Source organism: Pituophis catenifer, unplaced genomic scaffold, assembly GCF_029215685.1.
Source record: "Pituophis catenifer annectens isolate HBS135680 unplaced genomic scaffold, rPitCat1.0.hap2 SCAF_7, whole genome shotgun sequence".
NCBI lineage: Eukaryota > Metazoa > Chordata > Lepidosauria > Squamata > Colubridae > Pituophis > Pituophis catenifer.
The window spans coordinates 73,849,125-73,875,521 of NW_027256887.1; the positions used below are offsets into that span (position 1 = coordinate 73,849,125).

The 26,397-nt window shown below is 42.2% G+C and overlaps 1 protein-coding gene across 1 annotated transcript; it reads left to right on the top strand.

Annotated features, from left to right (window-relative positions):
- Positions 1-23,911, top strand: DHX58 (DExH-box helicase 58). Its single transcript, XM_070946672.1, has 12 exons — positions 1-177; positions 1,238-1,439; positions 8,473-8,663; positions 11,003-11,113; positions 11,215-11,341; positions 12,898-13,089; positions 14,203-14,459; positions 17,678-17,827; positions 18,051-18,212; positions 19,999-20,189; positions 22,251-22,347; positions 23,503-23,911. Exons 1-12 carry the CDS (start codon positions 10-12, stop codon positions 23,698-23,700), a joined length of 2,046 nt encoding a protein of 681 aa, XP_070802773.1. The 5' UTR covers positions 1-9; the 3' UTR covers positions 23,701-23,911.
- Positions 23,912-26,397: the final 2,486 nt, after the last annotated feature.

Below are 26,397 nucleotides of genomic sequence, written 5' to 3' on the forward strand. Positions count from 1 at the left end.
CGCAAACCAATGGACCTGCGGGATTATCAGTGGGAGGTGATTGGGCCTGCTTTGGAAGGAAAGAATATAATCATATGGCTGCCAACAGGAGCTGGAAAGACCCGAGCGGCTGTCTACGTTTGCAAGAAGCACTTGGAGAGTCAAGATAAGAACAAGGTGGTTGTGTTAGTCAACACAGTAAGTACCAGTAGATAGAGGGTGGTGGAAGATCGTTTTCCAAAATCCATGGCTTCTTGGATTACAAACAGCTTAGAGACGAAACACTTTGGACCTCAAAATTCTCACCAGGCTCAAGGTTGACTCAGCCTTCCATCAGGGTGGATTTGATTTAAATCGAGTTGATTTAAATCACAATTTAAATCATGATTTAAATCACTAGTAAAAAGGCTTGATTTAAATCAATAATTTTTAAAGAGCAACTGTCATCTCTGCTACTCCTTTGACCCACTGTTGACTCACCGATAGTCCCAGTATTGCAGAATATACAGTCTCATGCTACATAACTAAGCTCCATTTCATGCTGAATAAACTAAATTATTTATGTATCTTAAATAGAAAACTATCTTACGATAGATTTTTACTCCAAAAGTTTTTTATTAAAATAAATTCGATAAAAATCAAAAAAATCCGATTTAAATAAAAAAAATCCGATTTAAATCAAAAAAATCAGATTGTTTTGATTTTTTAAAAAAAATCATTGATTTTTATCCACCCTGCCTTCCATCCTTTCGAGGTAGGTAAAATGAGGACCCGGTTTGTGGGGGCAATAAGCTGACTTTGCATAAAATAGAACACCGCTCAGGGGCCCCCCAAAAGCCCTACTAAGCAGGTATATACAAAAGTATGAAGGCTATTGCTTAATGCATTGTAAGCCGCCCTGAGTCTCCGGAGAAGGGCGGCATATATAAATCGAACTAATAAATAAATAAATAAATAAATAAATAAATAAATAAATAAATAAATAAATAAATAAATAAATAAACAAGTACAACACCTCTGTTAATTTTAAAGCATCCCCTTTTCCAGGTTTCTGAACAAGTTAAAACAAAGGAACAGGTTTTTTTTTGTCTTCAGGCACACGTACGTCTGAAGAAAAGGAGTTGCTTTAACAGAAAAGAGTTGTGCTCTTTCCAGTTCAAAAACGCCTCTTCCCAAATATTTTGGAAACGTACACAGCCTAATGGTGTCTGTTTTATCCCCTGGAAAATATTTCACTACAGCACCTTTGTCCTGGCAGGTACCTCTAGTCGACCAACATCTGAAGAATGAATTCAGTTTCTTACAAAGTCAATTCCAAATTACATCTATTTGTGGTGATAGTATCCAGAAGCTATTCTTCTCAGATATGGTAAAGAGCCACGACCTGATAATCTGCACAGCCCAAATCCTGTATAATGCCCTCAGCAACCAAGAAGAAGAAATGCATGTGGAACTGACTGGTGAGTAGTCAGTGGTAGTGGCTAAGGGTATTGTGATGCACAGAAATATAATGTCTGCCATAGCCTGGAGTTCGATCCTGATGGGGCCCAAGGTTGACTTAGCCTTCCAACCTTCTGAGGCCGGTAAAATGAAGATCCAGATTGTTGAGGGCATATGCTGACATTTTATAGCATCCAGAGAGTGCTACAAAGCACAATGGCGCAATATGTAAGTCTTAAGTGCTATTGATATTGATGTAATGTGACTCATTCTAACAGTTTTGCTCATTGTTTTGATCAAAATACATTTAATCAGAATTATTTAATCACTTAATATAACAACCTATCAAAATATGCTCTTGTTTTGTAATTGCATAATAATTAAATACAAGCTCTCACACAATTTATACTCGGCATTCTACTGAATCATTTTTAAGACCTATCTACTCTAGAAACATGAACTTTTTGTATCTGGACTACAAATAGCAATCAAGTTATGAGCTGCCCCAGATTCCTGTTCCACAACCAGATCACTTTATTTCTTGGAATACAGGTGGTCCTCAATTTACGACTACAGTTGAGCCCAGAATTTCCATTGTTAAGCAAGACAGTTGTCGAGTGAGTTTTGCCCATTTTGCAACCTTTCTTGCCACCGTTGAATCGCCACAGTTGTTAAATTGCTAACGTGGTTGTTAAGTGAATCTGGCTTTCCCATTGACTTTGCTTGTCAGAAAATTGCAGAAAGACAATCGTATGATCCCAGGACAGCCCAGCCGTCATAAATATGAACCTGTTGCCAAGCATCCGAATTTTGATCATGTGATCACAGAGACGCTGCAACAGGTCTTAAGTGTGAAAAACGGTCATAAATCACTTTTTTCAGTACCGCTGTAACTTTGAATAGATATTAAATGAATGGTTGTAAGTTGAAGACTCCCTGTACGTGGAAAGAGCTTCTATTTATTAGAGCCTATAGAAAAAAGTGTTCTGGAGAAGGAGTAAGACCATGTTGTGGCCCATCAGCGGCCTGTGTGGATTGTAGCTGATTCTGACAGTGAGGAGGCTGGTATGGTGCTGCGCCAGCAGCCTGTGCAGCTGGCACTCGAGTCAGACAATGCGGAGTCTGGAGAAGATGTGGTGTCAGAGGCAGGGATTCAGCCAGGGCCTTCAGAACCTCCAGAAGCTCCTTTAAGTGAAGAGGAAGTAGAGGAGGAGCCTCTTCTTGATGCACGGGCGCGCAGAGCTGCCAAAAGGCAGGAGTGGCTCCTCAGGAGGAGGTCTCCTCGAGAGTAAGGCTTGGGGCTAATTGGCCACTCCCTTAGCCTATTTAAGGAGGAACACCGACTGAAGCAAGTTGTAGGGAATAACTTTAGTTCATTCTCCAAGCAGGTTATAGCAGATTCACAGTAGACCATTACTGGAACAGTCACAGTCTCTTCAGGGAAGGGGAGCAGCAGCATACAGTAATAATAATCCAGTTTTAGCTGTGAATCACCAATTCAAGATCACGGTTGTCTCTATTGTCCCAAAGGTGTTTTTTTTTTTAAAGAGGCAACTGGACTTCTTGGTTTTTCTTTGAAGACATTTTGCTTCTCATCCAAGAAGCTTCTTCGGCTCTGATTGGATGGTGGGGAATGGAAGGATTTATACTCCTTGCAGACAGCTGGTCCTTTGCATTCTTTTAGTGAGTCGTTAAGGTCACCTGGAGGTTTATCTGTGTCATCAGGGTCACCTGAGTAACAATAACAGAGTTGGAAGGGACCTTGGAGGTCATCTAGTCCAACCCCCTGCTCACGCAGGAGACCTACACTAGGGATTCAAACTGCCGAACTGCCAACCTTTCTGATCGACAAGTTCAGTGTCTTAGCCACTGAGCCACCTGGTGCAATTGAGTGTGGAAACTTCTTGGAACTGTTAAAAGGACTTTGTTGTAGATTGGAGATAGATGATGTCGTTGAGAGAAGGCTGTTCAGTTTTGACATAGATGGCTTCTTTGACCCCACTTTCAAACCAGCTGTCCAAAATGTGGACTTCGCTGTCTTCAAAAGAGTGGCCTTTGTCTTTTAAATGCAGATGGACTGCTGAATCTAGTCCTGATGCGTTTGTTCTCCTGTATTGTGCCATGCGTTTATGAAGTGGTTGTTTTGTTTCCCCAATGTACAGATCTGCACATGGCTCACTGCATATACCACGTTGCTCAGTTTGTGTCTGGGTGTTTTATCTTGTGGTTGTTTTGTATCATTTCTGTTGTCTCCTTTGAACATAGCCCTTTGATCACTGATAGAGCAATTGGAACATCCAGAAATTAGCAGATCTTCCTTCTGAGAGCAGGGAAAGAAGATCCAAGTTCGAAACTGCTTTTGTAGAATCTTCCACAATCTTGGGGGATAATTCTTCACTATCAAAAGTCCTAGTATTAAAGAAAAAGGAGGTGAATCATATTTGAATATCACAATTTTTGGAGACCCCTAGCAAAGAATGAAACACAAATTACATTTCAATTTAGCCACATTTCAGGTTGCACTCTTCACTGAGAACTCTGTGACCAGTAACTGACCTACCGGTAATTTTTCTGGGAAGTAAAATGGATAATGAAGTAAATGGAAAAGGATTCCTTTCCATGGTTAGCAACGTTTGATCAAGAATAATTGGGAACGGAATCTCTCCATTTCCCCTTCCATGTTACATTGTATGTCTACTCTTCTCTAAATCCAATTGCCAAGTGGCTTTTTAGAGTTAGTACTATAACCGAAAAGTTACACCACACGCTTGCAAAGCTCTGTTATGCCTAGTGACAGCTCCGTGGACTTTGGTTTTTGCTAAAAAAAATGAAACCAAGAACTGGTTTTAACTGGAGCCCCAGCCAAGGGGGAATTTCGACAGCCACAATCCACTTGCAATAGAGACATTCTGCCTCTTGACAATCCTCCCAATGTTATAGAATCCCAAATGTGAAGAAACTAATACAGCGGCCCCAAACTTTTTGAGCACCAGAGACAGGTTTTTCCACAGACCAGAGGGGGCATGATTTCACATGCTGCCTGCATCTCATGGATGGGGGCTTCACTTGTTTGTGTGGCCCGGTTCCTAGCATGCCGTGGCCTGGTACCAGTCCACGGACCAGGGGTTGGGGACCCCTAAATTCTAATTCTGCTGTAGCTAGGAAGCCAGCTGGGTTACTTTGGGCCAGAGGTGGGTTTCAGCAGGTTCTGAGCAGTTCTGGAGAACCGGTAATGGATATTTTGACTAGTTCGGAGAACTGGTAAATACCACCTCTGAGTGGCCCTGCCCCCATCTATTCTCTGCCTCCCGAGTCCGAGCTGATCGGGAGGAAATGGGGATTTTGCAGTATCCTTCCCCTGGAGTGGGGTGGGAATGGAGATTTTACAGTATCCTTCCCCTGCCACACCCGCCAAGCCACGCCCAGCAAGCCATGCCATGCCCACCAAGCCATGGCCACAGAACCAGTAGTAAAAAAATTTGAAACCCACCACTGCTTTGGGCCTGTTACTTTCTTTTAGCCCTAGAAAGAAGGGACTATAAGAAACCACTTCAGAAAATATTGCCAAGAAAAATGCAGGGACTAATATGGCTATTTCCCAACACTAGCATGAATGGTGTGTGTGTGCACATGCACACACACACGTGCCCCTGCCAGCCACTCAAGCAGCCCGGTGGCCAACAGACCATGGTCCAGTAGTGGGCTGCAGCCCACAGGTTGGGGACCCCTAATATAGACACAATATAGCATTTGACAGTTTTTTCCAAGGCTTTCATTGCTATTCTACCAAATACTAGTCTATGCTTTATTTCCTGACTATTGGTGCTTTACTGCTGATAATCAGTCCTAAAAGGCAGAAGCTATCTCCCTCTTCACTATCAATTACAAGACTAGTTGCTATTCCAGTTGTCATTAATTTGGCCTTCTTTGTGTTTTAGTCCCAGTTTTTTTCACTGTGTTCCTTGACTTTCATTACTAAAGCTTCCAGATCATTTCCATTTTCAGCTATTAAACTGTGTTGGGTACAGTATAAGCACAAGTTGTTGTTTTCGTCCAATTTTAAAACCATACTCTTCCAATCCAGCTTTTCAGGAACCGTAACAGAGTTGGAAGGGACATTGGAGGTCATCTAATCCAACCCCCGGCTCACGCAGGAGACCTGTACTAGGGTTTCGAACTGCCGAACTGCCTACTTTTCTGATCGACAAGCTCAGTGTCGTAGCCAATTGCATATTTAGCATACAGTTTGATCCTAAGTGGATCAGGGGTGGGTTCTACTCACCTTTACTACCGGTTTACAACAGGGCCGCGCGCATGCGCAGAAGTGTTCTGATGATGTCGGGGTCGGTGGGCGGAGCCTCCCTTCGGTTTTACTACCGGTTCTATAGAACCGGTCCGAACCGGGGGTAACCCATCACTGAGGTGGATCCAGAGTTCGATCCTGGGTAGAGCAGATATTTCTCTCTCTGGGCACGATGAGAATATATCTGCTGAATATAACTTCACATTGGCGACAGGAAGGGCATCCGGCCAGTAAACACTCAGATCCATTCAGTTGCCCAGACTCCACCAACACAAGGGATAATGGGGTAAATAAAAGGAGATGATATTCAGCATACAGTTTGAATAAATAGGACAGATTATAAAGCCTTGTCCCACTTCTTGCTGCCAAGAAGGTACCACAAAGATTGTGGCTTCCTATCCGATGTTTAGGTTTCACATAAGCACAAAGAGATAACAATAGCAATAGCACTTAGACTTATATAGTTCTTCGTAGTGCTTTACAGAACTTTCCGAATTTGTTCTCGGATTACTGTTTTTCTAAACCCTGTTCATCGATTAATATGATTGACACATCCAAAGGCCTTTCTACAATCAATGGAGGACATAATGACATATTTCTGATTTTTCCCAATTATCCAGCGTGTGTGTCAACATTAATATCTTTTGATATTCTAAAACCAGCTTGAATATGTGGTACGGGTAGTCCTCAACGTACAACCTCAATTGAGCCCAAAATGTTAAGTGAAAAAATTGTTAAGTGAACTTATTCCATTTCACAAAGTTTCTTGCCTCATTTGAATGAATCACTGCAGTTGTTAAATTAGTAGCATGATTGTTAAATGAATTTGGGTTCTCCGTTGACTTTGCTTGTCTCAAAGGTCTCAAAATGACTCCTGAACCCTGCAACTGTTAGAAATACAGTTGTCAATCATCTGAATGTAAAACATCTCCACCCCGGACCACCCCAACGATGCCCTTGATGTGATGTCTCGCTGCCTGGAGGCCGTGCGGGTCTGGATGGGGAAGGACAGGCTCAGACTCAACCCCTCCAAGACCGAGTGGCTGTGGCTTCTGGCGCCCCGATATAGTCAACAGGTGCCATCGTTGACTATTGGGGGTGAATCTTTGCCCCCCACGGAGAGGGCTCGCAATCTGGGTGTCCTCCTGGATGCACGGCTGTCTTTAGAAGAGCATATGACGGCCGTGGCCAGGGGGGCCTTTTATCAGGTTCGCCTGATCCGCCAGTTGCAGCCCTTTCTGGACCGGGACGCCCTGCGCACGGTCACTCACGCCCTTGTTACCTCCCGGTTGGACTATTGTAATGCTCTCTACATGGGGCTCCCCTTGAAGAGCACTCGGAGGCTCCAGCTGGTCCAGAATGTGGCCGCGCGGGTGGTTATGGGCGCAACTCGTTGTGCCCACGTGACACCCCTCCTGCGCGAGCTGCACTGGCTCCTGGTGGTCTTCCGGGTGCGATTCAAGGTGTTGGTTACCACCTTTAAAGCGCTTCATGGCATAGGACCCAGGTACCTTCGAGACCGTCTTCTGCCACCAATAGTCTCCCACCGACCAGTCCGCTCCCACAGAGAGGGTCTCCTCAGGGTGCCATCGGCCAAGTTATGTCGGCTGGCGACACCCAGGAGGAGGGCCTTCTCTGTGGGAGCCCCAGCCCTGTGGAATGAACTGCCCCCAGAAATACGTAAGATCTCCGACCTCCGCGTGTTTCGCTGCGCACTGAAGACCCTGTTGTTCCGCCAGGCCGGGCTGTCAACATAATAGTTTTAAATTGGGGTATTTTAAATTTCTGGGGTTTTAATTGAGCCAAATTATTTAATCATTTTAAATTTTAATTGCTGTTTTGTCTTGTGTTTTTAAATAGGCTGTACACCGCCCTGAGTCCTTCGGGAGAAGGGCGGTATAGAAATAAAATTATTATTATTATTATTATTATTATTATTATTATTATTATTATTATTATTATTATTATTATTATTATTATTATGTTACCATGGGGATGCTGCAATGGTCATAAGCATGAAAAATGGTCATTATTTTCAGTGCCGTTGTAACTTCAAATGGTCACTAAATGAACTGTTGTAAATCGAGGACTATCTGTATCTTCCTTTCCATGTTGAAATAAACAATGCATCAAAACCACCATTTGAAGATCTCCAAGCAGTGGATTTTGTCTGCTGCAGGCCAAATTTATACTTTAATACGCACTATCAACACAAACTATGTAAAGGTGATCCTCAATTTAAGACCACAATTGCGTCAATTTTTTTGTTACTAAGTGAAACAGTTGTTAGGTGAGTTTTGTCCCATTTTATGACTTTTCTTGCCCCAGTTTTTAAGTGAATTACTGCATTTGTTAAGTTGGTAACACGGTTGTTAAGTGAATCTGACTTAATCTGACTTCCACATTGACTTGCTTATTAGAAGGTCACAAAAGGCAGTTACATGACCCTGGGATACTGCAACCGTCATAGATATGAGTCAATTGCTAAGCATCTGAATTTTGATCAGGTGACCATAAGGATGCTGCAACGGTCATCAATGTGAAAAATGGTCATAAATCACTTTTTTCAGTGCCGTTGTAACTTTGAACGGTCACTAAATGAATTGTTGTATGTCAGGGACTACCTGTACTCTCCAATTCAGCAGATATTCCTGAATAAGGACATTTCCTTCCCACAAGCAGTCTATTAAAAGAAGAATGCATTATAATTAGCATAAAAGCTGATTTATCACTTTCTATATCTTGTGCAGATTTCTCTCTATTGGTGATTGACGAGTGTCACCACACTCACAAAGGAACTGTTTATAACAAGATTATGGAGAACTACTTGGATCGCAAGCTGAAAGGCCAACAGGATTTACCTCAGATTTTGGGACTCACAGCCTCTCTAGGTACTGGAAGTTCAAATACCCTGGAAGCAGCTAAGGCCCACATCCTGGAGGTGAGTCTGACAGAAGACACTCGGCTCAAGTATTGGAAGTTTGGTGGCATTATGGGTTCCTCTCTTTTTCCCCCCCGCATAGTCATAAGTTTGGAGGTTGCTTTGCATTGCAAACACAGTTCTCTTTCATACTGATAGTGGGATTTTCAAAGAGCATACCATGTTTCTCTGAAAATAAGACCTATCCAGAAAATAAACCCTAGCCTGGTTTTTTACACGTGTGCCTAATATAAGCCCTACCCCAAAAATAAGCCCTAGTGAAGGCAGATAGTCGTGGCCAGCAAAGGCGGTGAGCGTGCATGGGCCAACAGTGTCTGGCAGCAACCGCAGCCCGCGCACCACATTACCTGTGCAAGCAGCAGGAGCAGAGCAGAGGCAAGAGGGGGGAGGCAGGCAGGTGATCTGGATGTGCCACACAAGCTGTGGGAAAGCCAAGCGTTGGTGGGCTGGAGCAACGGGTTGCCGCAGGAGGCTCATCTTGATGTCTCTTGGCTTGCCTGCAGTCTGCGCTGCGCATCAGGATCCCCTGCCTTCAGCTCTGCATGTCGGGATCAGAGGCAGGAGGGGAGCAGAGGCAGGAGGAGGAGGCAGGTGATCTGGATGCGCCACACAGGCTGCGGGAAAGCCAAGCTTTGGTGGCAGAGGCAGGAGGGAGCAGAGGCAGGAGGGGGAGGCAGGTGATCTGGATGTGCCACACAGGCTGCGGGAAAGCCAAGCGTTGGTGGGCTGGAGCAGCGAGTTGCCGCGGGAGGCTCATCTTCATGTCTCTTGGCTTGCCTGCAGTCTGTGCTGCGCATCGGGATCCCCTGCCTTCAGCTCCGCATGTCGGGATCACCTGCTTTCCACTCCGTGTCTTATGCTCTGCGCAGCCTCAGAGTGCGCCAAGGGACCGGCAGGCTGCAGCTGCTGCCAGATACCATTGGTCCCAGCATGCTTGATGGCTCTTGTGTGTGCGTGCCGAGAGGGTGGTGCGTCCAGCCGGACTGATCACTCTGAAATCATGTTTCCCCAAAAAATAAGCCCTAGTGCTTATTTTGGGGCCCAAAAGAAAATAAGACAGGGTCTTATAAAAACCTGAATCCTTGTCATCTCCAGTTAAGATATATAAAGTGCTTTCCCTGGGGAAAAGAAGATAAGGATCCAGAACAACTCTTCCTCACTGGCTGCTCCTGCTCTTTGAAATATTTAAACCTCCAAAATAAGGAATGCCTCCAACATCTTGGCTTCAAGAAGCATCCTGAGCATTTGGTTGCTGATGGTACTTGGGCAGTTTACTTTACTTTACTTTACTTTACTTTACTTTACTTTACTTTACTTTACTTTACTTTACTTTACTTTACTTTACTTTACTTTACTTTACTTTACTTTACTTTACTTTACTTTACTTTACTTTACTTTACTTTACTTTAGTGTCATTACACATGGTACAACAAAATTAAATGCCGTCTTCAGTGTACATTATAACTATAAAAATAAAAACACAAACATACATCCTTTACATTCTATATAATTGAAATTGAAAACCCAACATTGCACTATACCGTAGAATTCAATATGGTTATTGCCCTGGGATAGAAGCTGTTTTTCAGCCTATGTGTCCTTGTTTTTATTGACTTGTACCGTCTGCCAGATGGTAATAGTTAAAAAAAAAGGGTGCCCAGGATGAGATGCATCTTTAAGAATGTTTTGAGCTTTCTTAAGGCAGCGGGAGCTATAAAGCTCTTCCAAAGAGGGGAGAGGGTAACCAATGATCCTCTGGGCAATGACGTTGACCCTCTGGAGTGCTGCCTTATCTGCCTTATCTGCAATTACCATGCAATTGGCAAACCATACACAGATGCAGTAAATTAAAATACTCTCTATGGTGCAGCGGTAGAAGGTCACCAGCAGTTTTTCATTCAGTTGTTGTTTCCTGAGAAGTCTCAGGAAGTCTAATCTCTGCTGGGCCCTTTTGACCAATGCTGCAATGTGAGTGTCCCAGGTCAGGTCCTCTTTTATGATAACACCCAGAAATTTAAAACTGGCCACTTGCTCCACTCGGTCTCCATTGATAAGCAAGGGCTGGATGTCTGATCTATTAATTAGATTAATTAGTTTAATTATATAATTCAGATTGGTTGGGATATCGGTTGTTTTTATTGATAAGGATTACTACTGTCAATCACTTCAAGTGTGAACCGGGCAGCTTATAATTCACTGTATGTATAAATACACAGGCAAATTTGTTTTTGTCTCTTTCAACCATCCCATCACTTAAAGGCATTCCAACTGGCATTTAAGACCAATTGGCTTAGGCCTATTTCCTGAAGTAGTCACACAGCTGTGATCATTCTTTCCAGATCTGTGCTAACCTGGATGCTGAAAGAATTATGTCAACACATAAACAGAATCTGGATGATCATGTCCCATGTCCCAAGAAACAGTACGATCTGGCGGAACCAAGGTTGCAGGTAAGATCACCAGGAATCTGTTGAAACAAAACTAATGAGCAGTGTAGATGAGAAGGTTAACATTTCCTCCTACCCCACTTTTCTCCTTTTATCATCTCCAGGACCCATTTGGAGAAAAGCTCAGGGAGATAATGACCCAGATTTATACTTACCTAAATGTACCTGACATTACTGCAAACTTTGGTACCAAGGTCTTTGAGCAGCAAATTGTGGCGCTTGAAATGAAAGGTGAGAATCCCACAGGAGGCTTTGTAATACAGATAGTCCTCGACTTAACAACAGTTCATTTAGTGACTGTGCGAAGTTACAGTGGCACTGAAAAAAGTGACTTATGAGCAGTTTTCACGTGACCATTGCAGCATTCCCATGGTCATGTAATCAAAATTTGGATGCTTGGCAACTGACTCATATTTATGATGGTTGCAGTGTTCTGGGGTCATGTGATCACTTTTTGCAACATTCTGACAAGCAGAGTCAATGGGGAAGCCAGATTCACTTAACAACCGTGTGATTCAACTGTAGTGATTCACTTAACAACTCTGGCAAGAAAACTCACTTAACAAATGTCTCAGTAACAGAAATTTTGGGCTGAATTGTGGTTGCAGGTTGGGGACTACCTGAATACATGGATTTGGAAGAAATTTATTATTTATTTATTTATTTATTTATTTATTTATTTATTTATTTATTTATTTATTTATTTTTATATGCCGCCCTTCTCTGGAGACTCAGGGCGGCTTACAATGCGTTAAGCAATAGCCTTCATACTTTTGTATATTTTATACAAAGTCAGCTTATTGCCCCCACAAACCGGGTCCTCATTTTACCCACCTTAGAAAGGATGGAAGGCTGAGTCGACCTTGAGCCTGGTGAGAATTGAACTCGCAGTAATTGCAGGCAGCTGGATGTTAAATGCTGCCTTAGTAGGAGGCATTAGCCTCCTACGCCACTCAGGCTCAGAAATGTTCAGAGACAGATTGAATATCTTCTTGATTTTTTTTCCCACCTCCAGCCCTATGTTAGTTGTACTACCTAGAATACATGTGTGTCAACCATCCAATTAGCGAACCCAAAATAAGGAAACGCTCTTGAGAAAATTGAATTCCCAAAAGTAAAACTGTATTGGATACACCATGTTGGTGCTAAAGAAACAAAACCAGCTCTGGTTTCCCGCACAAATGCTTGCCCAGTGAAACAATACTTTCTCCTTCTCCCCACCCCTGGATAATCACATTGTCCAATTATGAGATGTTCTTTTGTTACGGGAACAGTCCATCTGAACAAGCACCTGCGGTGGTGACCTTGATGGCTGCCATGCTCTCAAGATCTCTGCATACATTCTCCACATTTCCATTTTCCTCCCCCCCCCCCCCCCCCCCGTTCACTGGCAAGTTGAAAAGCATTAAGGTTTGAAAGAAGCAAATGGATTCAATCTTCACGAGCTGAGTACAAGCTTACAGAAGATAAATTAGCTATGGCTTCTTTGGATGTGTTATTCCCCACCCCTGGCTAATGTGCTGCAATGAAATACAGCTGCAGAGAAGAAATTACAGCCTCATATACTCAACTTTTAAACTAGAAACCTTATTTTTTTTATTTATTATTATTATTTATTTATTATTATTATTATTATTATTTTTACCAACTCTACTTAGATAAGAATGTTCTGTTTTACATATGCAGAACAAGTGAAGAGGTTATAGATGAGATGGACTGAAACAGATCAATGGAAAGATAATGTGACAGACCATTATCATGACATTTGCTCTCTTTGTGGTATTAAGGAGCAAAAGAATGTTGCCAAAAAACCCGGGTTTGTGCCCTGCACCTTCGGAAATACAATGACGCCCTGCTGACCAATGAAACTGTGCGCATGATTGATGCCTTCAATATGCTGGATGAGTTTTACCACATAGAACGTGCTACTAAGAAATTGACACAGAAAAGCGAACAATATCTTTTCCAGCTCTTCGATGGTAAGTGTCCGTCAGTAATGGAAATGCTAGAGAAAGAGAAGGGATGGGGTAGTCTCACATTGGTGGAGGTGATGGTGTCGGGTTCTTTTTTTGATTCAGAGTGAATTCCTAGATATCCGTTTGTCCCTAAGGTGATAAATAACAACATGGTTGCCAAAAAAATTCATAGAATTATAGAACTAGAAGGTTTTAATTCAGGTTTTGATTTTAATTCAACCTGCCATGTATTTTGAAAGCCAGGAATGTCTACAGAGTAGTCTGGCTGCCAGCAATTACTAGTTCATTTAAGTTTAGGCTTAGGTTTAGGTTTAGGCTTAGGCTTAGGCTTATGGTTTAGTTTGGTTTGGTTTTTAGATTTTTAGGTTTTTAGGTTTTGTTCACACTGTTGCACTATCCAGGATGCATCATGAAAGGGCAAACTAGCTTCACCCCCCCCCATTTATTTATTTATTTATTTATTTATAGATAGATAGATAGATAGATAGATAGATAGATAGATAGATAGATAGATAGGCAGGCAGGCAGGCAGGCAGGCAGGCAGGCAGGCAGGCAGGCAGGCAGACAGACCTGTCATAGCATCCCCACTGTCATGTAATCAAAATTCAGTCTCTTGGCAACTGGCATGTATTTACAACAATGGCAGTGTTCTGGGGTCATGTGATCCCCATTTGTGATCTTTCCAGCCAGCTTCCAATAAGATTGATTCTTCTCAATGGGAGAAGCCGGATTCATTTCATGACCACATGATTCACTTATCACCTACAGTAATTCACTTAAGAACTGTGGCAGAAAGGTCATAACATGGGATACGCAACACAGCCACCTTGCTTAGCGCTTTCTGGTTCCAATTGTGGTTGTAAATCAAAGTCTCCCTGTAATGGCTATTACTGTCATATAATCTACCGCACTCTATATTAGTGTTAGGTTATGTTTTTTCTTGTCGTTGTTCGTGTGATTTTGATTTTCTTATTCACTGCTACCTACGCTAATCTTTTGGGTTAAATGCTAACCAAGATACAGGATCAAGAAATATTATAGATACATGTCAGATTCAGGGATGATTCCCTTGCTGCTCATCCTTATTTGAGACCACACCATGCTTTTGGTTTATAGAGAACAGGTTGTCTCTCTTGGGCCTTGCTAAAGACAGTCGCTACGAGAATCCCAAACTTGGCAAGCTGCAACAAGTCCTGCAAGACCAGTTCCAAGAACTGAAGAGCTCACGGGGCATCGTGTTTACCTGGACACGCCAGAGTGCCTATTCATTACATGAGTGGGTCCTGGGTAACCAGGCTTTGTGTGCACTTGGGATCAAGTCTGATGTTCTAACTGGGGCTGGTTCCAGCAGTCAGACGAAACACATGACGCAGGTAAGTCTACAAAAAATGTGGAAAAGCCTCCATCCCTGTGCTGGGGAACCTATGGCACGCGTGCCAGAGGTGGCACGCAGCCCCCTCTCTGTGGGCATGTGAGCTATCGCCCCAGTTCAGCTCTGCTGCGCATGCACATATGCCTCCTGTCAGCCAGCTGGTCTTCCAGTCTCTGCCGTGCATGTGTGGGGGGCACGTGTGGAGGGCCATGTGCACATGTGCAGGGGGCGGGCGCATACAGGGGGCCGCACATGTTGGGGTGGGGGGCATGCGGGGCAGGGGCATGCATATGCAGGGCGCATGCGCGGGGGCCCCGCACGCATTGCATTTTGGGGGTTCGCACACACTTTGGGTCCGGAAAAAGTTAGCCATCACTGCTCTATCCCATTCCCAGGTCTACTGTAAGTCTAATTGGGATGAGACCCCCCCCCCCCAAAAGACTGAAAGCCAATTTATAAGGGTATGCAAGGTGACAAAGGACATTCCACAGGCATAATTTCATTTGATCTTACAGGATCCAATCTGAGTCGGTTATTGGGACCAGAGGTTCGTTCTTCCAAGCCTTTCGGGCTCATGCTGGAGCCCATCCTTAGGAATCCAGCACAAGTCCGAAAGCTTGGAAAAACAAACCTCTGATCCCGGTGACCGACTCAGATGGGAACCTGCAACGTTATCCTTTGCCTTCATTCATTTGATCTAGTAAATATTCTTTTCCAAATCAAAGTATAGAAAATATCCAAGAAAAAATATTTGTGTTTAATTTGGTTTGGTATGACCAAGCCAGGAATCAGACAGCTAATTTGATAGGAAATAACCTTTACTCCTTACCTTAATTCCAAAAGTGAAATTAATGCTAAAGCCACAATGGACAGCTCAATTCCTTTGTTACTTGTACATGTTTCAAATGGACTCTGACTAGCTAAGTTTTAATGTATCAGTTCTGTGCTGTGCAGGGGTGGTATTCACTTATTTTCACTACCGGTTCACAAATGTGAGCGTAGGACCTTCCGCGCATGCGCAGAGTGTCAAAATCGGGACGTGATGACCTCCAGGTGGGTGGGTGGAGCCTCCCGCCATCGCCGCTACAGGTTCACCTGAACCGGATAGAGCCGGCTAAATACCACCACTGGTGCTGTGTCATGCCAAGCTATTTTTTAAAAAATGCCTTCCTTATTTTGGTGTGGAATAAAGCCCTGTTGAGTAAATACACAGAAACCTTTCACTCCAACATTATTTAAACGGGAAAAAACTATTTAGGGTCCCAAAAAACACATGACTTGGGGAACTTTGTTTCAAAACAATATAGTAACTATATTTTGCAGTTTTCTGAAGTTCATTCAGAGGCTTTGCAGGGCAGACTGGATAGGAAACACAACCAGATGAATTAATTTTACTTTAGTGCTACAGTGACAGAATCCTGCAAGTTTAAAAAGTATATTTTTCCCTTCTCCTTCAAGGGGCTAGAGAGGGTCTTTGCCTCATCCACTAGCCAGCTTTGGGCTATGGTGTTTCATTATCTGATTGCTGCCCAGTCTCCCAAGGTCATTTTCACATACCATTACATACATAAAAGAGCTTCTTTGAATATCAGCAGTCTCACAAACAAGATGACTTGATTTCTCGTGGTTTGTGGCCTGGTAGCTGAATATATCAAGAAACTCCAGCAGCAATGATCAGTGTTAGAAGCAGGGGTGAAATGCTCCCGGATCGGACTGGATCGCCTGATCCGGTAGTGGTCCTGGCCAGTGGTTCAGCGATCCGGTAGTGATGGCGGAGCAAAGCTTCGCCCACCCGCCCGGGTGTCATTACTTCCTGGTTTTAACCAGGACGTAATGTATTTTTTACCTTCTGCGCATGCACAGAAGGTCTGTGTGCACATGTGATGCGAGCGAAGCACGCATGCGTGGGGCGTGTGCGCTTCCGAACCAGTAAGGAACGTATGTAGATTTCACCCTTGGTTAGAAGTGATGTTCGGTGAAACTAAAGTTCTTTCTATGACAACTAATCTGTAATGTAGGGTCACATGTACAAGCTATCATTTGATGTAACTTAGTCAAGAAGTTACATTCGCACTTCCCCATACTTTAAAGCACCTTTTTGCCTTTGAATTGAAAATCTTGCACAGCCCTGATTTATAAGCACTGCTGGGGACACATCAACTTTTTAAGTAGTCATTCCTTAAACCTGATTTTCTGCTCACCAAGGATGCCTCGGGTGGCTCCGGAGAGGAAATCATAGCAAAGTGCAGCCAGATAACACTTTTTTACTACATTATATTACTATACTGTTGTGGATTTAATAAGACAAACACAACTTTTGGGTTAATCAGAGACAAATTTATATATTGCGCAATAGGTTTAAGGCTCTGTACATGAAGCGTTGAACAAAGACAGAAATTAGGTACAATGGTTTTGTACCCTTCTAGACAAAGGATTCTGTTAACTCAGCAATTCATATGGTCATATACATTTGTCATTTTTAATTGACATTTCCTAATTACTGAGTTTCTTTGCAAAACAGTTATAATTCTTTTTGTAGATTACTGAAGCATAGATTCAAATCATCTTCTGACGATAGACAACTTTTAACTCATGTGGATCCCCTTGACCTAACCAACCCTTAAGATGTATGTCATTAGAATGTTCCTTTCTTCTGACAACTTAGAGGCCTCCTAGAGGAACCAAAAGGATTTTGGCTGAGTTTGTACTTCCAACCGGATGCATTGCTTTTTAGAATAGAGTGAATAGAAAGTTATCCAGTGGTCATCTATCAGAGCCCGCTTCATTTACATTAATACAATACTACTGATAGTATTGATTTGTTTTATTAGGTTACTACAAAAGAAGAGTAAATACAGTAACGCAAAATGACATTTTAAATCAAATTAAACATGCTATTGTTTTGGCAAGACAGAAACATACCAGTGCAATGAAATCCTATGGCACAGAATGCCTTAAGAAAAAAGAAAGGCCTTGCCAGATGTAGTCCATACCAGGAGTGGGGAACTATGGCCCCTTTATGACCTCTGGACTTCAACTCCCAGAATTCCTGAGCCAGCCAGCCATAGTTCCCCACCTCTGGTCTATAGATTAGTTGAATAAGGTCTGGTAAGAGTGTTTAAAGGAAGCCCGCTTCTGCCTTCTGGGATTGAGCATCCCAGTTTCACTCCAGGATCAAATTAACAAGCTTTCTAATTTTGTCTTGGGTGTTTCTTTCAGCAAGAACAACAAGATGTTCTCCATCGCTTCCGAAAGGGGCTACTCAACCTTCTTCTTTCCACCAGCGTGGCTGAGGAAGGGCTGGACATCCCCGAGTGTAATATCATAATCCGTTATGGGCTGATGACAAATGAAATTGGCATGATGCAGGTCAGTCCATTTTGACAACCTTATTCCAATGCACCTTGACACCTGCAGAAGGTGTCTGGAAAGGAAAGGAGGAGTGTTGTTAATGCTGGGTCATTGAGAACAATAAGAGTTCAACTGAAGGGTGGTTTTTGATTGATCCATGTATGTTCTTGAGGACAAGTGGAACATTAGTGGGCTTGATCTTTGGAGATGAATGCAGGTGCTCTTCTTTCTCTTTCTTAAGGCCAGAGGCCGTGCCCGTGCCCCAAACAGCATCTGTTCTGTTTTGGCCAAATCCAACAGCAAGGAGGTGGCCCGTGAGAGGCTTAATGAAACTTTGGAGGTCCTGATGGAGAGTGCCATAAAATGGGTGCAGGAGATGCCCGAGACAGAATACCACCAAAAGGTAAAAGAACTTCCAGGAAAGGCCAAGAAAGTAGCCTTTGATATTTAGGCTTTGAGAAAGAATAACAATAAAGTACTAATTTAGTGGGAAACACAGCAAGCCAGATTCTGACATGCTGTGAGAATGTGCTCTTATTTATTCTTTTGCTGCCACTGTACATCACCTTAATCGTAGGTCATAGTCTCAAATTACAGTCTTCTAAAGGTGGGGGAGGGACTTTGAGCTATTTGTTAAGGATTGGGACTTATGGAATCCCTAATTTGGAAGCCTGGTTTCAGTGTTATCTTAGGGATGTAGCTGGGTACTTGTAAAAAAAAATAAATTGCAGGAATTTTTAGATAGTTCCAGTTCTTATCTGAATGTGGACCAGTTGAGCATTATGGAACATTAAGGATGAACTTCAGGCTACTTACATGGATTTTGAAACCATACGTGCCAGAAGATTGGAGAGTTGTTTGATTTTACAACCACTATCCCTTTTTAAAGAATCTTTTAAGAGAAAGCTGTTATAAGGTCTTTTCTTCCAGAGTTTGAGAAGTTACTGGTTCAGTGAGAGGTTTCCAATTCATGTAGTCCTCAGTTAATAACTCCTCATTCCATGACTGTTCAGAGTTATAATGCAACGCAGTGGTGGGTTCCTCTCAGTTCCTTCCGGTTCCGCCGAGCCGGTAGTGGTGACGATATGACATCACCGAACTGGTTCTACCCCCCCCACCCCACCCCCGCGTTATTCTTACCTTTTATTTTGCCCCACCCCCAATCTATTGCTGCCTCCTGAGTCCCAGCTGATAGGCTATAAGGAAAAAAACTGTTTAAACTCTTGCCGCCGGCTTCAAACGGCCACCCTACAGCTGATCAGTGGTAAAAGGCAGTTTGGTGGTAGACCGGTGCCTCCCAAAACAAATGAGTAGACCGGTGCCTGCAAAAATACATGAGTAGACCAGTGTCTGCAAAAAATAAATAGGTAGACCAGTACAGCTCTGCAAGCAGTTAAAAGCCTGGTAGACCAGTACCTCTGCTAAATCCTAAAGAATTGTCACATGACCATTAAGCCACGCCCATGAAATAAGCTACGCCCACAGAACCGGTAGTAAAAAAATTTAGAACCCACCCCTGATGCAACGGAACTCATATTTACAATTGGGTCTTGGGCCATTCCATCATTTCCATAGTCACATGATTAGTCACATGATTGCAATCTGGATGCTTGACAACTGACTTTTATTGATGATGGTTGCAGCATCCCACAGTCACGAGAAGAGTCAATGGGGAAGCCAGCAGGGAAAATCACAAGTCACTTGGGTAAGGCTTTCCCACTCTGCAGCAACCACCTCCAACCCCCACCCTCCCACTGATGCAATGCCTCACTGGCTTGTCGTGCATCCTTGTACATCCTGCCACAGCCATCCCATGTTCATGTCATGCTACATCAGCTCCTCACACATTCCTTCAGCAGCCACTCCAAGCCCCATCTTGCTTTCAGCATGCAACACCAACCCCTTGCATACTCACCTGCACCTGGCAGCAGTCACTTATGTCAGTCTCCTTGCCAACCATCTGGCGCTTGAAATTTCCTGCTGGCTTCCCCATTGATCTTGCTCATTGGAAGCTGGAAAAAAATTGCAAGGAAGTCCTTGCATAACAACCCATGATTGTTGCTTAACAATAGTAACCGGGAGTACTAGGCTTGCCATCACTTAGCAATCTTGCATACCTGCAGAATGAAGTCACAATATACCATACGTTCATATGCATGGGACACAGATTCTTTGATTCTTTCCTATAGATTGCAAAATTGCAGCATGAAGCCATGATCAGCAGGAAATTGCGGGATATGAAACTTCAGCAGCAGCGCCAGCTACACGACCCAGACAGTGTACGTTTCTGTTGCCTAAACTGCAACCTGGCCGTCTGCCGTGCCAGTGACCTGCGCAAAATAGAGAATATGCACCACATCAACATTAATTCCAACTTCAGGTGAGGGAGTTGCTCTGTGCTTTTGGACTCTATTTCCAATTACACCTGGCCAATAAAAAAATCTATTCTATTCTATTCTATTCTATTCTATTCTATTCTATTCTATTCTATTCTATTCTATTCTATTCTATTCTATTCTATTCTATTCTATTCTATTCTATTCTATTCTATTCTATTCTTTATAACATTGGGAAGAGCCAGTGGCGCAGTGGTAAGGATGTAGCATTGCTGGCTAATTCTGCCATGCCAGGAATTCAATTCCTTCAAGCCTTACCAGCTCAAGGTTGACTCAAACTTCCATCCTTCCAAGATCGATAAAATTGTTGGGGACAATATGCTGACTCTATAAACCACTTAGAGATTACTGTAAACCACTATGAAATGGTATATATTTATTTATGTATGTATGTATGTATGTGTGTGTGTGTGTGTGTATGTATATGTCTTAAGTGCTAGTTCTATTGGGAAACATGTCTTACCTTCTCCATTTCAATAACAAGTTTGTCTCAACTCTGCAGCAGCCTTCTTCAAGCTGATGCCCTCCAAATAAATTGTGGAATTACCTCTCATGAATGGGAGCTGAGAGAAATAAGAATTGATATCCAATATCTGAAGAGCACTAGGGTGGAGAAGGCTAGTGCTGTGATTCAGTTTCAGAAATAACATTTCTTGCTTAATGTATAGAGAATTAGGAAAGAAACTCATTTTAGCTCTTTCTCTTTGCGGCCCTCCTGAGGTCTTCTTCTATGTATGTGCACACACTGAAGTTAGTTCAGTCAAGAGTCTGGTTGACCGTTCCCCAGGAATTTTCTAGAAGGAAAAGGTGCTTGCAATCCAAGTAACTAATAAAATATGTGTACAGCCCCATTTATATAAAAAAGGCATCATTGGCATTGGAAAATCACCATCAGTTTACTTTACTTTACTTTACTTTACATACCGTGTTTCCCTGAAAATAGGACCTACCCCAAAAGTAAGTCCTAGTTTGATTTTTACATGTGTGCCCGATATAAGCCCTACCCTCAAAATTAGCCCTAATTAAGACCCCACCCACTCCAGGGTGCACAGGTAAAAATTAAGATAGGGTGGGAATGGAAGGGTGGAGCTGCCCTACTACTTACCTTTGGACATTTGCATCCCGACACCTGCCTTGCTGGCCCATTTCTTCTGCAGCCGGGAAGGCTTTCCTGAAGGCCTCTGCAGCCAATAACAGTTCTGGATTGATCCGGAGCTCTGTTATCAGCTGCAGAGGCCTTCAGGAAGGCCTTGCTGGCAGCAGAAGTAGTTCCTGAAGGCTTCTGACAGCAAAAAGAAGGCTGGGGATGAAGTGCACAAGTGAAGTGAATCAGTGGATGACCCGCCCTGAAAATAAGACCTGGTGCCTTTTTTGGTGGCAAATACATATATACTCTAGGAGGCGGTGCTCATCTCCATTTCAAAGCCGAAGAGCCAGTGCTGTCCGAAGACGTCTCCGTGGTCATATGGCCAGCATGACTAAATGCCAAAGGCGCATAGAACGCTGTTATCTTCCCACCAAAGGCGGTCCCTATTTTTCTACTTGCATTTTTTACGTGCTTTCGAACTGCTAGATTGGCAGAAGCTGGGACAAGTAACGGGAGCTCACCCCGTTACACAGCACTAGAATTTCGAACCGCTGAACTGCCGACCTTTCGATCCACAAGCTCAACGTCTTAGCCCCTGGGCCACTGCGCTCCTTATATATATATACCTATATATATATATATATATATATATATATATATATATATATATATATATATATATATATATATATATATACCTTTAACACAACATCTGCCTATCTCACGTCTATAAAAATGCCAAATACTGAAGTCTGAACATCTGATTGACTGAGGCCAACTATAATAAATGTTATCCATATGTAATTCCATATGTGTACAGAGGCACTACTCTCAACCTAGGAAGAGAAAGGTCAGCAAAGAAGCCCCTTCCCAAAAATTGTCAGTTAGGTCTTGCTTTTTTTCCAAGAATCGCCTTAGGAATGAAAGATTACAGAATGCCCAATTGTTCTCTATGCAGCCTGTATTACAAAAAGTCACCCAATTGTGTGGCACTTTCCCGCGAATTCAAAGACTGGAAGCCAGGCAGTTCCATCAGTTGTGATAAATGTGGGCAGGTAAGCACAGTTTGAATTCATTTTTTTTCTAAATATACTTATTTGCTTAGTTTTTAATGAAGAAAGAGATGTTAGAGAGGAGAAAGCGGCAGGCCAGTGGGAAGGACTAGGCAGATGGACGTTGAATTTAATTTTTCAAATCAGACTTATTTCTAAAATCCCAAGGTTCAGATCAGGGGTGAAATCCAGCAGGTTCTGACAGGTTCTGAAGAACCATTAGCGGAAATTTTGAGTAGTTCGGAGAACCGGCAAATACCACCTCTGGCTGGCCCCAGAGTTGGGTGGGAATGAAGATTTCACAGTATCCTTCCCCTGGAGTGGGATGGGAATGGAGATTTTGCAGTATCCTTCCCCTGCCACACCCACCAAGCCACGCCCACCAAGCCACGCCCACAGAACCGGTAGTAAAAAAAAATGGATTTCACCACTGTTCAGATTCTGTAAATATTCCATTCCTTAGTCAGACCTTAATTTGTTTCATGGCAGACCTCAGTCAAGTTTCCCTCTGATGATTGTTCCCTCTATTATTGTTGTTATTTTGGGCTTCTGTAAAGGATCTTGCAGAATGTGTTCATCAAGGACAGGAATTTAACAGGCTTTTTCTGTCTTTATTGATCTGTGGAAATCAAGAGTGTGAAGCCAAAGCTTGTCAAAGGTTTCAGATAACACAATGGGTCTCAGGTAAACTTCCACAACTTGATGGTTGTGCATTTAGGAAAGCTTTACAGGGTCTTTACATGGCACAAGAACTCAGTAGATAATTATTTGGTAGCCTCTTGTTCAGATTATGCTTAAAGCCATAATGCATTTTATTTTGATTTAGCTTGTCATCGTGGGTGAATCCAGAAATTCTAGTTTATCTAAGAAACTATGATCAGCATAACATGTAACTTTCAGACTATAAAAAAAAATGGGGTAGGGGCAGAGAACATCTGTCCTTTTAAATGCTATGTATCCTTGAAGAAAATCTCTAGCAGTCAATCTATAGGCTCTGGAAGGAATTATTTTTGTTCTGCTCTTTGGTAAAACCAGGCAACTCAAACACTGGGAGATGAATGTTTCTGTAGTTCACTGACATTTTCCCCAAAGGTGGAAATCTATGCTTGTGACTTACTTAAGCTGGTAAAGAGGCTAACTGTATTTGTGTTCCTGCAGATTTGGGGAATGGAAATGATCTACCGGGATTTCACACTTCCAATGTTGGCCATTAAAAATTTTGTGCTGGAAACTCCCAATGGCCGCCAGAAACCCAGAAAATGGAGCAAAGTTACTTTTGAAATCAAGGCCTTTGATTATACTGAATATTATAATACTTGTTTGAAACTGGATACACAAGACTTGGCAATTAAATGAAAAAATAATTCAAAATAATGGAATGTGCCCCTTTTGGCTAATAAATATAGCCTCGTACATCTTCCTTATCTACTGAAAATCAGCAACCCCATTGAATAAATGCTGATTCAAAATAATTTGAAGTAGGCTGCTGAACCTCTTCGCACTAATTCCAACCCTGAATGCTGGGGACTTCTTTCTTCTTTAAATGTATTTGTGGGCTGACTTGTCCCAAAATAAATGTTTGCAATGGGTGAAGGTACCCGGCTACATAATCATTCTTCTTTTTATTAAAGATCTGAATTGAGTTGGGAAGACTACGTGGCATCTTCTTTGCTACTGTGGGTTTTCTGAATGCCTTGAAAGAACATGATTATCGTTTGCAACATTGACCGAAATGGCAAGTTCCAAACAAAATTCATGCTTTTTAGGCTGCAAGAATTGGAACTCATTTTGAAGCATTTCCACATCATAATTGGAGTAATCCCACCTTCACCTCTTACACAAGACATGTAAAAGTCCAGATAGCTAGTACTTAGGATGCCTGCTTTCTCCTGAGAGGACAAGAGATAAAACTCCTATCAATTTATCTATTTCCCTTAACTTAGGCTGAAACTGCCACCTGTAAGAACGGAAGTATTGTCACAATCGGGAAATTATCTGTCCTCAATTTTGTCAGAACTTAACTGGTGTCCAGAGACAACCAGAAAATCCATGCGATTGTGTTGTTCTGAAACTGATTCAAAACTCAGCTCAGTTATGGAGGGGTTAAAACCCAGAGCTGCTTTTGAGCACTCCCTATGTGGAAATACTCTCAGAGTCACAAAGGCACTACAGGACTGGGAGCTTACTGGAATGAAGATGAACTAGAAGTTGGGTGGAAAGGGTTCCTGATTTGGAAAATCAATGTATGAGTAAAAGATGTTCGGAGAATGAAGAGGAAGAGAAGGTTCATACAGAGCAGCTTCAAGGATATGTAAATGGAGATCTACCTGGATTTTAAACAGAGGTCTAGTAATCCGTGACAAATCTGTGAAAAATATTTTGCGAATACTAAAGTGTATGTGAGGAAGGAATGTAACACATATTTCCCATCTCTCACACAACAACCTAATTTCATGTTCTGCTACTTACAATTTGGTTTCTAAAGTACATTTTGCAACGCCTCAATCCTGTCTGGTAAAATCATTGCATTCTTTTTTTTTTTTTTCCAACCAAGTTTGTAGATTGCCCCAATTAAGGAAAAAAAAAAAAACATGGCAGTGATCAGATTTGTAATTTTATAATTGTCAAAGCTTCTTGCATCTCAATTGAAATTGTATGACATAAACGTATTGTCAACTCACAAAGCATTCCTGGTCTGCTCTTGAGCTGCCATGTACAGGAAAGGGGGGAGGACTGACAGAGCAGTTCAGCAGCCACGTTCAAAAGCACATTCCACACATATCTTCTTCAAGGTTGGATCTCAGTTTACCAGAGCCGGCATGTGAGGCGTGGTTTCTACAGAGTGCGAAAGTGCTTCATTGAAGAATGTGATTTATGACACAGACTGAGAGGAGGGGGGAAACAGGGTCAAGAGTTGAGCCGTAAATTATGTGCGGCAGAGTTGACTTCACTTGGGAAGTTGTTGACATGTTGCTCCTCATAAATAACTGGATTTCTTTTGAAACTTGGCTCAAGGCTCATACGTTAATTAGGACATCCGTCAGAACCCCAACACATCCATTTTTGTCCTCCCAACAGCCACTCTATGAGGTGAATTTTCCTGAGATTAATCTTATATATGGGCCTTCCCAGTCTTAGTCCAATAATGATAATTATTAGACCACACTGAAGCTGCTGTTATACAGAATATGATTTTAAGAAATAAGATATTCTTGTGTCTTTTACCCAGACCAAATTATTCCTTAATTGTTTTTGAAAGCAAACTATAACATTGCCTGCAATTTACACATGATTCTTTTCCACCATTAATATGGCCAGTCTTATTTTTTTAAAAAAAATATCATAAACTCCTCAATATGAAACTTGCAGAACAATTATTGATGGATAGTTGTTTTTATTTTACAGGATTACAAATTTCTTTAAAATTTTCAACAGAAATTAAAGTGCGTAATTTTACAGTAGTCCAGCTCCCACCATTATTAACCAAATATACATATATTACAGAAATGTATACAAATATCTGCAAATATTTTACATTCATGTACATATTATCAACTGGTAAAGCTAAACACATTCACCATTTTAAATATTACTTTTTCTTTTCTTTTTTTCATATATTTTAGAATCTATTTGTGGTAAAGAAAAAAGTGAAAAAGCCCTTCTAGAAATCACTCTTTGAATAAATAGACATATATCCCAAAGCATTGTCTGTAATGATATTGTCACCTAAGCTTGACTTGATTATTATTCAGGCAGCATTCAAAGTATAATTCCCACAACCTTTAAGTCTACAATACTCTGAACACCTCTGTGAGTTTGGAATAAGATAGTTAATCGCTTTTATACACATCCATTCTCCCACTCCAGGCCCTCCCTGCTTATAATGCAATATGTCCTCAACTTGCGATCACAATTGAGTTCAAAATTTCCATTGCTAAGTGAGGCAGTTGTTGCATCTCATTTTTGCCGCCATTAAGCGAATCCCTACAGTGGTTACATGAATCATGCAGTTGTTAAGTGAATCTGACTTCTCCCTATTGACTTTGCTTGTCA

What these genes read in the sequence shown, in the direction of transcription:
- DHX58 (XM_070946672.1), top strand. Translation starts at nt 10, where the DNA reads ATGGACCTGCGGGATTATCAGTGGGAGGTGATTGGGCCTGCTTTGGAA. An exon ending in TCTTTTCCAGCTCTTCGATG is followed by an intron (nt 13,090 to 14,202) that starts GTAAGTGTCCGT and finishes TTTGGTTTATAG; the next exon opens with AGAACAGGTTGTCTCTCTTG. An exon ending in AGACGAAACACATGACGCAG is followed by an intron (nt 14,460 to 17,677) that starts GTAAGTCTACAA and finishes TGTTTCTTTCAG; the next exon opens with CAAGAACAACAAGATGTTCT.